General features: G+C 39.8%; 2 protein-coding genes across 2 annotated transcripts; one reads left to right on the top strand and one right to left on the bottom strand.

Annotated features, from left to right (window-relative positions):
• Nucleotides 1-67: 67 nt before the first annotated feature.
• s100v2 (S100 calcium binding protein V2) lies at nucleotides 68-8,086 on the top strand. Its single transcript, XM_018695452.2, has 3 exons — nucleotides 68-208; nucleotides 3,345-3,476; nucleotides 5,613-8,086. Exons 1-3 carry the CDS (start codon nucleotides 200-202, stop codon nucleotides 5,781-5,783), a joined length of 312 nt encoding a protein of 103 aa, XP_018550968.1. The 5' UTR covers nucleotides 68-199; the 3' UTR covers nucleotides 5,784-8,086.
• On the bottom strand, nucleotides 7,935-11,385 carry LOC108896361 (uncharacterized). Its single transcript, XM_018695451.2, has 3 exons — nucleotides 11,289-11,385; nucleotides 10,852-10,897; nucleotides 7,935-10,358 (listed from the first exon to the last, which is right to left on the bottom strand). The coding sequence occupies exons 1-3, from the start codon at nucleotides 11,356-11,358 to the stop codon at nucleotides 8,360-8,362; spliced, it is 2,115 nt and encodes a 704-aa protein (XP_018550967.1). The 5' UTR covers nucleotides 11,359-11,385; the 3' UTR covers nucleotides 7,935-8,359.
• Nucleotides 11,386-15,711: the final 4,326 nt, after the last annotated feature.

A 15,711-nucleotide genomic window follows, 5' to 3' on the forward strand; every position in this document is an offset into this window, starting at 1 on the left:
AGTGGTGCTTGTATGCATTGAGGATGGTTCGTGGTGTTGCCTCAGCTTAAAGTTCCTTCTTCCTGACTGTTTCTCACGCTGTGGGAGGAACCAGGAATGCTGCCAGCTGGTGACAGAGGCAGTGCTCCACTGACACACAACAGCCGCAGCCAGCGAGACACGCAGGAAGAAAAGTAGCGCAGTCAAACGCCCAGTCGACATGCCTCAGGTAAGAAATTATACACAAACAATTCTTTAATCGCTGACGACTAAAGTCGAGTTAAGCTCGATAGAGTTTGTTACTGGCGACTTTTTAAACTTTACAGTCAGTTTTTCGGGGAGAAACCTCGTTGTTCTCTGCGAAATGATAAATCTTCAAATGGACGAACTCTCTAAATTGTGCGAGACACTCGATGAGAGCGGAAAGAGTCATTATGGAACGGTTTCCCGCTGAACACGCGCAGTCTCATGCAGGGCGAAAAAAAGTCAGGAGAGGTCGAGTTTTACCGCTGGTCTTCTACACAACAGACACGGAGCCATCCTGTGCCTCAGCCACACTGTTAGAAGTCAGGCGGCCCTGAGTTCAGCAGTCTAAGTTCCTGCTTCAGCTTAATTCATGGAGACGCTCCTCAGACGTGCTGCCAGCTGCCCCTCCCTTAGAACTGGTACACTGTAGCAGAGTGTCCTGTCTGTCATACCTTTACAACCCACTCTCACTCACTCTTTACTAATCTGTGAATATATTACAGCAATGACTAACCAAAGCAGATACATTAAGGAGAGCAGCATATGAATTCATTACGTGTCTCAGGCCTTGTTCTAGTTCTGTATGTAGGACAGCGGTCCACCTGTCTGTGTCTGTTGTATGTTCAACAGGATTGTGAAATGTAGCACGGCTTCCTCATTTTAGGGCGTTTGTCATTGAGCTGCATGGTCTTTCTTGAAGATAATAACCTATCATGTTCAGAATGTGGAAGGGAGGGGGCACCATGGCTGGCCTGTCAGCTATCAGTGGGGGCCTTTGCAACCTCTGGTCTCCGTTATATCTAGTCTCTATCCCAATTTTTAAAAAGAAATTTCACTTTTCTCACAGGAACGTATTATCAGCCTGTATTAATACACCAGAATCATCTAACATCCTGAACTGAACATTACCAAAAAAATCAGCTGAGAGTAGCAATTCTTTCAGAAAGAACAATGCCCCACTGTGACCTGCGATGAGGGAGAACATTGTAGAACTTCATAGCTGTTGAAAATACATTTGTGAATTTTATTTTAAAACTCTTAAGCAAAGTCAGAATTCCCAAACTTTCTCTCACCTCACTGTGAATGTTCTGAAGCACAACTGTGTAAAGTTTCAGACCAACAGTGAGGTGGAAGGAAATGTTGGGATTTGGGTGTGGTAATGGGCACGATAACAAAAACAGGGAGTCTGTCTTTAATTGTTCTCATTGAAACTAAATCACAAAATGTTTATCCATTACTGTACCTTCTAATAAAGGTTAAAAAAAGTGACTATTTTGAAAAAGGTAACATGCTTGCATACACGCACATAATAACTCTTAAACTAAAAATTCCACAAGTTATTTGATGCTACTTGTATTTCAGAGACTCATTTGGTATTTGTAGGCTAACATAATCCCTCTGTAATATTTTAATTAATATAATGAGGTGGTGAAATGTTCTATGCCCTTTCTATAATAAGGATACTGGTGCTCTCTGGGAGAGTTTTAGTTGAGGTGAAGAGGGCTTGCAGCGGCTTGTGGGGCATCAGTCAGAAAGGGTGTGGTTTTGACAAGGCTGTTGGCCTACATGTATTGAATAACTAGCAAGGCTAGAGTGTGTTCCCTTGAAAGCTAAGAGACAACCTAATCATCAACACAGTATCGACAATGATTCAAATGTCTTTGGTAATATGAAAGATTTTGCTCACAGTGATGAATTCACAGAGAATTCTAACCAACTGCAGCTCAGCAATGCTTTCCCCTTCATCAGAGTTGTTTCTAACAGGCATCTGTTTTCAGAGAAGTTAGAGAGCAGGTGGTAAACACAGTGGAGCATTTAGCAGCTAAAGAGCCAGATAGTTCCCTTGGGGTTGGTGCAGACCGAAAATTGAGTTAAAAGAGAGTGAATATTAGACTAAGATTAATCAGGTGGACACAAACACCACTCTCCAAATGACAAAGTTGCTCTGTGTCTGCTGGATGTGTGAATATGTAACTGTTTGCAAACAAGAACTTTATAAGATAAAGTAATCTGTGAATTGCTTTAAGCAATTGTAGTACTTTGTCCACTCCTTACCAATTGTCCTACTAAACAATAGAAATAACAGTCAAAAAAATACAAAAAAGTAGCCCCATTAAAATTAGATTTTAAAGTTAATTGTGACCTTGGAAACAGTTGTTGATAAAAACAATCCCATCACAGTGTCCACAAGAAGCCCAAATGATAAAGGGCACATCACCTTTGGTTCTCCAGACTTGGACAAGAAATCTTTCCCATATTCCTGATCGTATTCATGAATGTGGATGTTGCTATTTGTTTAACAGCTGTGCAACTGTATCAGCTTCAGTCTGTCCACTAACTAATGTCCAAGAAGGGAGGGAGTTAAATAAGAATTACAAACTAACTCCGATGTGCAAAAGGTGCTCCATTCTAACTTCATATTATTATAAAAAGCTGTGGTATTAGTGCTCTAAAGTTACAAATGGCATACACATATCTAGGGTCTGCCTGTTTCCTTCTTGTTAATACTTGTGACAATGCAGGAGGTAATGATTAACCACAGAGCCCTGAAAACACTAATGACCACCACCCTAACTTTAAACCTATAATAACTAAAACTGGGGACAGAAAATAGCATTGACATGTCACTTTTGAAGCGAAAGCAAATTCCAATATTCACTCTTTTTGCTGTTTTTTGTTCTCCACCAACTCCTGAGGGAACTGTCTGGCTCTTTAGCTGCTAAATGCTGCAGTTTGCTGCAGAGCAGGTAGTGTACAGTGGATTTTTAAAGCCTTCTCTCTGAAAACAGCTGCCTGCTGTGTCCAAAAATGACACTATGAGAGCGATGAGACTGAACCAGAACAGTAAAGTTGTGAAACAGAGAACTGAAACTGACTATAAAGCTCTATAAAGCTAGGGGAAGCTGCAGATTCAGCTGATAACCTGTTAATGAGATCTGATCCATAGAAGCAACAGATGAGAAAAAGCAGAAATTTGGGGTGAGTAGCCAATAGCAAAGCCTGTTAGAGGGCCACGACCCTTATGATAGAGGTGGTAATAGATGTGGGTATGACCATGTGTTTCCTATTGTCTGTCTTTCTCTTTCTTTCTCCATTTTCCTTCCTTTTCTTCACCCCAGTACTCAGACCTGGAGAAGGCCATTAACACGCTGGTCACCCAGTTCCACTCTGCTTCAGCTGACAATGGTCCAACGCTGAAAACTGATGAATTCAAAGGTCTTTTGTCCTCCCAGCTGCCTAACCTGGTCAAGGTAAAACTGCTGTTAGTCTCCATGTGTGTCATCTTCAGCCAGGCCTATTGCTGACTGCAGCAGTTGGGTGTGGCAGCACACCTCACCTTACTCACCTCACACAAAGACAGTCGCAAACATCCTCAGCAGAGTCACACAGGCCTCACACACACACAGTAAAGACTTGAACACACATAGTTAAGAAGTAGGCTCATTTGACTCATGGGAAATTCCATCATCTAAGGTGGGTATCCAGTTTTTACAAGAGTGTACCATGTGTCTTTGAGCATCAACATCTCAGGCTTAAAAATGGCTCAAATATTTGTGGCTTGTATAAACACTCACATATGTTGGTCACAAGTCAAAGTCAATTGAATGAGCAACAAACACACACATATGCATACAGATATGCATATGCAACATATTAAAGGAAAGACATGAATGACTAGAGAGACATGCTTCTACATTGGTCCACTGCATGGTACAATTGAGCAACTAACCTCCAATCGTGCATGTATAAAAATGCTGAGCAGGCCCAGTTGATTCTGATTTTGTATCAAGGTGACATGAGGAAAAGACCTAAGTGACTTTGAAAGAGGGTTCTTTGTTGGGGCACAGATTTCAGGAGCTTTAGTTACAAAGACTGCTCAACTGGCTGGTGTCTCAATAGTAACCGTGACTAAAGGGACATCTGCATTTATATCTATATGAAAGACATCAGCAAATAGGGTTGGAAATTGTGGTCAACACATTTGATGACTGTGGTATTTCTGCATTAATGCGATGTAAGGAAATACAGAGGAGCAATTCTTCCTCAGGTGACTGAGAATGTCATGCAGGATGTGATCAGACTGTGTCAGCAAGAACAGACCATCAGCAATTATATAGAGATGAATGTTTTAGTAGGGTTGTAGTGCAAAAACCCCAAACTACAAAGATGAATGCACATTCAGGGCTATATAAATACAACTGAATTGAATTGAATTTGAGAGTTCAGTGGTGCACAAACCATAGGCACTGGTTTACAGAGATGTGGAAACACACATGCACAGTACAGAGGCAACTTGTTACATTAAGTGCAAGAAAGGCTACTAACAAGTGTTCTAGATCTCTCTGTCATCAAAGATGGGCAGATGTTGACCCAAAAAGTCATAGTCACAGTTAGGCAATATCAGCATTTTCTTAAATGTATGCAATCTGGCCACAGTGGCAAGGATGTTTGCAGCTGAGAGCAGGGAAGCTAGACATAGCCAGAGCACTAGCAGCTCTCCAGCAAGTTTGTTAATTATTAGGAATTGTTGTGTCAACATAACAGTGCAGGTCAACAATACTACAAACTGCTGTCTCCAAAATTAAAGTATAATAAAGTTGAACAAGCACCTTTAAAGGATAGTTTTATCAACCAGTGTGCCACAGCACATAAGTGTGCTGTGAGAAATCATCAGGTGTGCCATGGAAGATTATCCAATTGGTACTCTAAACGAGCGGCGTGTAGTGACAGGCAGAACAATTACATGCTCTTTCCACTAGAGGCAGTATCGCGCTAAATATGAAAGTCATAGTCATGCTGCGAGTGAGACAATGCTGCGAAAAGGTTGGGAAACACTGCTCTAGGGGACTGGGGTTTCCATGACAACTCTAGAAAAGTTCTGATTTGTCCAGCCTGTTTTGATTAGACAGCAATCTTAAGTTGCATCATGCTGTCTCAAGTGATCATTTGCATGAGGTTCTACAGTAAGTGTACAGACAATATGCACACTTGACGTGAAGAGTCATTTGTCTTAAATACAACTCTTTTGTGCATGATAACTTTCAACAAGATAACTAGCTCGGTTTTGGGAACTCAGCGTTTCTCCAGCAGAGAACATTTACATTTACATGTAAATGTAAATCAACATAGAAGAAGGAGAACTGTTTTGGTGGCTAAAGATTTATTCATTTGAGGTGGTGTTGTTCTGGGGAAAATTCTGTCTGTTTCGTTGTTTTTTTAGCAACATCATCCTTTCATTTGTCAGCTATAACTTTGAAGAGTACAGGAAAAACAATAAGAACTAATTTGTCATGAACTGAAATGATCCTGTACTGTAGGAGTTCCATCACTTTCAGAGTGAACACACAAATCATTTCCCCACATGTTGTCTTGTTGTGTTTCCACAGGGGATTGGCACAGACCAGGGACTGGGTGAGATCCTGCGGAAGATGGGTGTAGGTGATGGCGAGGGCATCTCTTTCAAGCATTTCTGGAACTTAATCCAGTCATTAGCCACCACGCAGCACAGCTTTCTCAGCAACCAGAAGGGCTCCTCATGCAGCTGCATCCTCCTGTAAAGAGCAGGCTCTCAGCTCAACACATCAGCAAGCTCTGAGTTTCAACCCTGGAATTAAACTAAAAAAAGTAAAAATATGTACATCAGTCTCCCAATCAGGTGTCGGACAGAATACAAAGGTGCACAGTCTAGTCTGCACATAGCAAGCTGTTCCCAATATTTTGGACTGAAATCTTACAGGTTTAAATGGTTTAGTTTCCACATCATCCATCTGCCAGTATACTGTCCAGTATCCTTTGCACCAGTTAAAGTTCAATTCAGAGTAGTTTGTATTTCTCACATTGCCAAGTCTATGCATTGGTATATTTTTTATTTTTATAGGTCCAAGAATCAAACTACAATTTGCTCTAGCTTACAATAAAATAATCAAATCATCCTCATCCTTAGTACCAGATAACATCTATTTGTGGCCATTTGGAGATCATGAATGAATAATAATTTTGTTGAACATGCTGCACATGTTAATTTTTCTTAGGTTCCTGTTACTGGGCTGAACAATCTAACTTGTGTAGCATGTCATTATCCACAGAAGGCAAAGGTTAGGTTAGCTCAAACTCAAAAGTGATATGTGGTAAAATTTAAAATTTCAATTAAAAAATTTAAAATATCATCTGTGAGCTGGGAGGAGATTTGGGGAGTGTCAGTACCATTAGTATAATCGGGGGTAGCAAGTCACAGTGACGCAGCTAAACAGAGACACAGCTTCTGCATCAAACTGATCACATGTAACAGCATCAACATCACACTCTTAAGGCTTCAGCATGCATGAAATGCACCAGGTCTTAACTACATGTCAGTCATATAAACATGCCTCAGAAGAGGTGAAAAGGTGCTTATTCGATTATCTAACAGTGTCTTGAACCCCCCTGTCCATACACCCATACCTTTCCAACATCAGAATCTGGGACAATCACAGTCATCAGTCAGCTGTGTGGGAAATTGACTACCTGCCTGTGTATAACACGGGTCAATTCATGAGACAGCTGTCACCCTGCTTCTCACTGTCAGCATAGACTCCAGTCTTCAGTGTAGTGCCAAATACTTAATAGATAAACTTGACAATAATTTATCAGATAAAAGTTGAGTTCCACCTCTCTGTCTGATCATCTGCATGCTGGCTTTCTCTTTTATCACCCATGTGCATTTTATTTCTCTATCTCACTCTTCTCTTTTTTGGTTGGTCAGTTAAATGATATTTAAACATATGTATCATTTCCTTCAATTCCTTGTAACAACACCAGTTTACCTTCAGACACTATTAGATGATCTAACAGTTACATTGTTGGAAGCCTTAACACTAACTTTGAATTTTACTGGTGCAAAAGGCTGCTGGGCATTATCACAGTCAGTCATTAAGACACTTTGCATTACTTGCTCTAATTTTGTCTTATATTTTTATATTAAGTTTAATGGTGATTTATGGTGCCTTCAGAGTTTCCATCACTAGTGACAGTAGGATGAATGTCCCACTGTTGTGGTATTCAAAACTTCACATTTTCCAACAGCTCAAAGCTCACATGATGTGACAAGTGCTGACAGTTTTGAAAACTAGTTGGTTGACTCCATCAAATGAAAGCATAATCTTAAAATGGAGAAGATACAGTATCATTCACCAGTTTAGAAATGGGAATGAGAACGGAGTCTTACGGTGTCTATTTTTTTTCTCACTTGCCTAGCAACCTCATCATCTCACAAGTTAACCACTTAAATTCAAAGCATATTGTTTATATAGTCGTATAGTGTAGTCAACTTTGCATGTCAGAAATGCCAACTCATGAATATTTTGAAGCTACTTCAGTGTGTGAGCATGTTTCATCAAACAGAATCAAGGCCAGATCATGAGAAGTATAGAGGGAGAACTACAGTTTAGCTTTCAGAAGCTTTGAAACATCTGGATAGAATTTTCTTCCACTGTGCAGAGCTGACTCCAGAATAAATTATTACTGCAATTCTTAGTTCACAGTATCTGTTATGATGTTAGCAATGACAGTTTACACAGTAACTTCCAGTGTAAAACCTTGTCTGAATTTTTAAGTATATGATACTAATCACCTCAATTAGATCTCATGTGCAGTAACAAAACACTAAATTATAGTTTACATTCTAAATGTCAGTGTGTTAAATCAGACAGAAAAAAACATATCAAAATGTGTCCTTTATAGTCCCTTTATGTTTCTACTAGTAATGCTTCATCCTATGTGATTCTGCATTTTCTATGTATTTATATTTTGTAAGTCTCTGTATTCTGACCTTTGTGACACCATAAGAAAATGATGTAATAAACATATAAAGGAATAACCAATACTGAATTTGTTATCATATAATCATTTATTGGTTTAATAAGAAAAAAACTGCTGTAATGCCTTATTACTTTCAATTAATACATTATCAAGATCATTTCCATTCTTCCAGCTATTAAAACATGATTAGATGTGTTTCTGTCCCTGCAAGCTGAAGCAGTAAAAGTGGACTATGCAGTATTTTATTGCTGGGTTATATCAGGCAGAAGAATACTAGAGCCAACTAGCAATGGGTACACAATTAAATAAACTACATTAATCACACATTCCACCAACATTATGGATTGAAATTATCATGGAAAGAGGGAGTACATCCTCTCTTGAGTTTCTTGCCCTCAGGTGTACCTCGAAAAAATTCTAGATAAGATGAGAACACGTACTTATTCATGATTTTGACCCTCCCAAAGATGTCCAGCTCTGTTTGCTCATCATGGTCAGCAGCATTCATCATCTGCTTTGATTTGATGTACAGTGCATTTTCTTTTGCAACAACTTGATCTAACCAAATCTGTCTGTTTTGTGGAGCCATTTCATAGTTGTCAACAGTGCAGCCATAGAATCCTCGTCGCAGACGGTCAGGCCAGGGTTGCTCAGTAACCATGGGATGGTCATCTTCAACAAATGCTGTACACAGGGGGCTGTCAGTTCCCCGTGAGCGGCCTACTTCACAGCCTATGACACTCATGAGAAAAAGTGAGAAGATTCTGAAGTTACGCACAGATGCTGAAAACACTGCTGCCATGAAGTAGTGACCCCATCTCTCACAGTTGTAACTACACTGTTGGAACTGGAAAGTCTGTCGACAGAAGTCATTGAATTTGGATGCTTTGAGACCCTGTCTCAGCTCCTGCAGAGAGGACTCACCCTGCTGCTCATTGAAATTCTGACGGAACTGTTCAATCTCAGCTTGATTTTCAGGGGAAATGAACTTGCCTGCCAGACTTACACTAAGATTTTTCCCATGTACTTTATAAATGCATTCATTAAGAACATAGTAAAGGTTTGATGCAACTTCTTCTCTGGCATTGTACCGTATCTCCACAAGTAGATCCTGAATGTTAACAATATGCTTAAAGACAATGTTTTCTTCTTTTGGTGCTGGTTCTGTAAGCCAAATGGCTTTCAAATGTCTTTGATCACGGTTTGGGTCATAATCAGGAGCACGCCTTCTTTCATTCTCCTCAAAGAATAAGCTCCAAGTAAGTCCCTCAAGGCAGTCTATAGACTGGTACTTTTTGCGCAGCTCCATTGGAACAAACATTTGGGGGTGACTTGGCCACTCCAATGTCTGCAGATACAAATCATTTCCTTTATAATCAGGGAACACTGGTCCTGCGCAGCCAACTTCCACTTTGGTCAGCAGGTCACCTCTTTGGTCTAGTTCAGCAATGACTCTTCTGCTGTGGTCATGGGCCCTCCAGACTCCATCAGTTCTAGTCATTATGTCTCCAGCAGAGCTAACGGACAGGACAGCATTGTACAGGTACAGCTTTGTTTCTACACCAAGAGATTGGAAAACTTGTAGCAGCTGCAACATAAAGTGTGGGTCATTTCCAAGGTTGCAACTGATAAGGTTGATGGTGCCAAGATGACCAAAGATGCTTTCATTTTTCAAGGTTGACACAAATCTGACAATTTCTTCTGAGCCATACCCAGCCAGTTGGACTGTTCCATTGTTACCAATGCTGCCATGGCCAACAAGTATGACATCATGATTTCTTGTTGAAAAGGAGTTGCTTCCTCTGAGAGTGTGCAGTGCCCCATTCTGATACCTCAGCAGAGATGATCCACTGGAATGCCTCTCATACAGGTAAGTGGCTGACTCAATCACTGCAGGGTCCTCTTCCATAATTACTATAGTAATTAGTGGGTGGGTGTATTTAGTGTCATGTTTTTCATGGGTCATATATTGTTGTTTAGACATAATTTCTGTCTCAACTATGTCATTATGGCTGAATCTAAAACCATTTGAATGAGTCAAATAAACTGGGATGGCATCATCAATGAGACAAACACCTCTTACACAAGCAGGTATTGTCTGATTTCCAGAGGACAGAGCATGAAAAGCAGGATTCCAGTTCTGAGTGATTCTCTGACACTGTGTCTTTGACATTGATAAAATCTGAGGTTCTGTAAACCACAAATCTACACGAGTATTAACTGCACTCATTTGTTTCAACTTGATGTCTCTGTGAGGATCAGTTGACCACTTTCCAGTGTCTCCAGGATCAGAGTGTGATGGGTCAAAGCTTGGCGGAATCATCTGAAGATGTGCCCTGGAAATGAATAAGTGATGGGTGAATAATGAGCCAGTGGATCAAAAATTGACTGAATACAGCAGTTTTTTATTTGAGTGATTAAGACTTAATGTGATTAAAACTATAATATGCTCTTTGATAAGCATACTGTTCCAGTTTGATTTTTCATTAACAGTCATTTGGAATTAATAATGTTGATAAGAGATTTTACACACATTCTCATTGAGACCTGTTCTTTTTTGTCAGCTGACAATGTCATTAGTGTGGAACACTTAAGCCACATTCAGAGAACAGATAATATATAATTCCGTAACCGTGATAGTGACTGATAAAAAATTGTGTTCTTTATCTTAATTCTCTTTGAGTTAAAATTGTGGTATTTATAGTTTTATTGTATATATTAATCCAAGTAATACAGTGTTACATTTTACGGTAATTTTCCATCAGAGATCATCAGAGTAGTGATGTCAGGATCAAACTATGCAGCCTACTGCATGATGTGGTGTCTCACCTGTTTCCCACATTTGAGTTGAATGGAGTCGTCTGAACACTCTGATCTATAAGAACAAAAACACCAACAGATAAAACCTGTCTAATGCTCAGTACAGCAGTTTTTACATGATCAGAGTTATCATTAGTTTAGCCATTGTGCTCCACTGATGAATTGTAGGTCACAACACCAACACTGAATATGGATATATTTAGTGTTGATTTAACCATTATAAGTGTGAATAATTTGTTTTTGACTGGTAATGGATGAAAAAAATGAGTTGAAGTAGTTAAAGTATTATTGATTATATTAAATACAATGTAATGTGTAATGTTCCACTTGAAACATTTTTGTTGTTATTCTTTCATTCCTAAGAGACTTCATCAAAATGCCATGTATAAAAAGAAACAGTATCACATGTCTATTTTAGAACTCGTTAAGAAGTGGAGTGATCTTACCAGCATTCAGTCCTGCTGCCAAAGACAGCTGAACAAAAATACAAAAATAAAATCCAAAGGGTTTCAACATAGCTGTGAGGTTCTGTGAAGAGCAGCTGAGGTGTAGATTACTGTGAATTCAGCAGGCAGAGTGCCATGTCATATCTCAACACACATTTGGTTAGATAAGTATGAAAATTACAAAATAATGTTAATGAGCGCATAGTTCATCAGTTACACATTACAAAACTGTAGGCAAACTGTAGACATTTTTGTCTCTCCACTTTAGGTAGGCCATGCCATTTTTAAAATCTAAAATGTATCTTAATAAGCTTACTTTCTGTTTTTACTGAATTATTACCATCCACAATTTGAATTTGTAGCTCACAGAGAGATAATCACACATCCAAGTGTTACAGGTGCCTGTTGGAAAGTGACACTGAATTTTAAAATGACATCTACAGCAGATTGCTCCATCTTGCTGAACAGTATACACAGAGTAAGTGTAGACTATTTACTGGGTACATTTGTACAATCTAATGCAGTTAAATTTTGGGGTTGGGGGTATTCAATATCAACAAAGTCACATGTGACTTGGGATGACAGGGCGTGGAGTATATAGGCCCATGTCATCATGAAAGACGTCCCTTCAGCATCTTCTTCTTCCAAGATTCTGAGTGACAGAAAACTCTAAAGAACCGTAGTTACATGCATAACTCTCCTTCTATTTCATTCTTCCTGATTACCAGAGGCAGTTATTAATACTGGATGATGATTACCGGCATAGTCACAAGGAAACACATCTTACCAGGAATGGCTTAAGGTTTCCTGAAAGACAGCTGTCGCTACCCTGTGGGGAGCAGCAACATTGACCCTGTAAAAATGGGCAAATGTGCATGGTGTGGCCCAAGTGGCTGCAACACAAATCTCACTTGGAGGCACCCCCAGTAGAGCTGCCCAGAAAGTGGAGATACTCCTGGTGGAGTAGCCTCTGACATTAAGAGGCATAGTATGTCTCCTCAATCACCTCAACATGTTAAAATGGGCTGGAGCCTCTTTGGCAAGAATGATGGGAGGCAGAGCTTTCAGCTATCAGGCTCCTCTACTGTGGAATCTTCTCCCAATTTCAGTCTGGGAGGCAGAACACCCTCTGTACTTTTAAGAGTAGACTTAAAACTTTCCTTTTTGACCAAGCTTATAGTTAGGTTTGGCTCAGGCTTAGTTATACTGCTATAGGCCTAGACTGCCAGGGGATTTTCCATGATGCAATGAGCTTCTTTCTCTCTCTCTCTCTCTTTCTCTCTCACTATGGATTCATATCCCATAAATACATGTTACTAACTTGATATCTTGATATATGTCTCCCTATCTCCTCTTCTATCACTTTCTGCGGGTATTTCTGCCTCCAAAGCTGTAGAGTCTAATCTTTGATGACAAGCCTCCTGCTGCTCCTACAACCCCACTCAACACCTGCTGTTTTATTTAGAAATTATTAGCACTGCTTCTTGTATTACTGCTATTGCATACTGTATTGTCATTTATACTATACTGTACATTTACATGGATCATTATCTGATGTATTCTACCTCACTGTCAGATGCCTGAGTCTGTTGCTCAGTTCTGCTCTTAAGATTTCTTGACTGTTGCTATGTTTGCTCATGTGAACTGCTTGAGATATTCTGTTGTGATTCCGCGCTGTGAAAGTAAAACTGAATTGAGTTAGCAAAGTGCACTCTGTGCCATCAGAGTTCCAATGCATACACACTCACTGATAAGGCATGAGCTCACTCGCACGTTCACTGACGCATTGCGAAGAATGCAACATTGCTGATACCATTTATCCATTTTTATCTTGTGCTTCCAGCACTAGAAGCAGATCCCATGAAGGAACCATCACAAACCTTTCAAGGTGGATACAGAGAGCTGCTTTTCCAGCAGTGACTGCAAAAAATACAGGTAGTGAGGCACTCTCAGGAACCTCATTGGTAGCTCCACATCATTCCAAAAAAAGCTTCCACCTGTTGGTATAAAGTGCCCTGGTGGAGGTTGCTCTCCGGCCATAATTGTTATGATGACTTCCTGGTCACATGCCCCTCAGAGGCCATACCCACAGCTGCAGGTGTTCCGGGCCAGATGTGGCCCCCCCAGCTGTGAGAGTAGGTCCTGCCTCCTGGGTAGACAACATGGGGCCCAGTCAAAAAGCCTGTGCAGTGGGTTGAGGACTCTGGGGCAATGCCCCTGGTCAGATATGCTCTGTCTCTCCATGGTGACAATGTGAGGAGGCATTGGCTAGACACTGATCCTCCTGAATCTGTGTGTCCTTCGATCTAAATGTTTAAATGGGGTCCAAATCTGGAAGAGCCTCAAGTGCAGGAGGCCTAGTGAGACAAATTTTGGTAAACTGTATAAAACTGATGTTTTTTTTTTATTGCAATGTTATTAAACATTGGTGTTGTTTTACATCTAGTAAATCATGTGAAAAGGTTGTAATTTGTATGCTATGATATGATAAATAATAAACACAGCAAAATATCTGTACTTTTACAAATTGGTGATCATTTTTTAAACTATGTTTAATTGTAAAATTGCATAATTTTACCATATTAAAATGTAGAGTGCAGTACAGTAGTCTTGGTAGAGTTGTATTGACATGTTGGGGGCAGCTACGGAACATACTTATTACTTTTCAGTGATGTGAATCAAAGTCCTATTGCAAACAGATTTTTATCTTGTGACCATCCACAATTATATTGTAGCATCTTTGAGAGAAGGTGGGCGGAACTTCCCAACATGCTTTGAGACAATGTGGTCATAGACATAATTTCAAGTTAAATTGTGTTTTAAATCACTGTAGCTGTTACCTGGTACATGTCAGTAGTCCTTTACAGTGTTCCCACTGTGTTTTTGGTAGTTTACAGTTACTGTTGTGGAGAATGCATATTTGGCACCACGGGTGAAGTTATGTGTGATATTTTTGTTTTTTAATGTTTTTCATTAAATGATAATACTTTCCTTATCAGAGGAGAGATCAAAATGTAAAATAACAGCTACATACTGTAATTGTAGTGCAAACAGTAACCATTGTTTTTCAGTTTATGAACGTCAGAGTATGTAGGTAGGTAGTAGCCTGTGATCCAACAGGCCTGTGACTATGTTCAAAGATTTAGTTACTGCCTCAGGTTTGTTGCAGAATACCAGGTCAATTGATGAAGAAGTCATTCTAATAGGTCCCTTTACTAGCTATATACAGCAGCAAACCCCACCTCTACTTTCAGGTCTATCGTTGTTGAGGGCATTATAGCCAGGAACATGTAAGGCCAAAGATGGGGATTTTTTATGGAGCCATAGGAAACCTAGGTTAGAATCTACAAGATGTCTGATTTGGCCACTTTTTGGAATAATACTACAAATAATATACTACACATATTCAGGGGTCCCCATTGCAGACCTTCTTCATCTTTTAGGTCTATTGGCAGTTTAAAGGTTACATTACAACCACCTACTGGACTGGAGTGGGGAGGAATCACTGTAAGGAGAAAAAAGAAAAATAGGAAACTAACTAATTCTCTCTGTTATTCCTGTTATTCATAAATAATTGGAAGATGGCATACTTCCTATGATGTATTTCCTAGCACATTCTCTGATATAATAATATATTCTCCCTCATTTGGTGCTGATATCAATTTCCTTCTTTCTTCATCATACCTGTGGCTGTCGATTAATACATGTTTAACAGTTTCTGGTTTGTTACAGTGTGATCCATAATCCAGTAGGGTGCATATCCTGTGGAGTGTCTGATTTAAATATGTGTGTCCTATTCCCAGACAGGTAAGAAAGTCACCTTGAAAATATCCAGATTATGGTAAGATAATGAAAATACACACACACACACAGACACACACACACACACACACCACACACACACACACACACACACACACACACACTATTTAACACAGTTGTTGCATGCAGTGAATTGCCTCTGAATGCTTGTGGTCTAACAAAGAGAAGAACACTTCACCTAAATACCTGTTGCCTTTAGAACTCCATAACATCACATACTGAAACCTGTTAGTAATGTCACTGCCATTTTCTAGTTGATGGTTTCATACAGCCACCATGAAGCAGATGATAAACAACATCATATGTGTCTTGTGATATATTCATTGCTCAATATCAACCTGTGTCCTAGCAACTTCATGTTTGACGCTGGGAGGTTCTAGCCTGTTATCACATGGCTGTTTCCAGGTCACTGCTAATCCTCTCCAATCTTCTTTTCTCCTCATTAGCCATCTTACCCGCTCCTTTCCCTGCTGCACCCACTATGAAGCCTGTCTATGACTAATTCTGAACAAGTCTAATTTTACATGCCATAGTTTGAACCTAAGTTTGGTACTGAAATTACTGCTCAATTCTAATCTGTAATTATGTGACATGACGGGCA

This window comes from Lates calcarifer, linkage group LG3, assembly GCF_001640805.2.
Source record: "Lates calcarifer isolate ASB-BC8 linkage group LG3, TLL_Latcal_v3, whole genome shotgun sequence".
Classification (NCBI taxonomy): domain Eukaryota; kingdom Metazoa; phylum Chordata; class Actinopteri; family Centropomidae; genus Lates; species Lates calcarifer.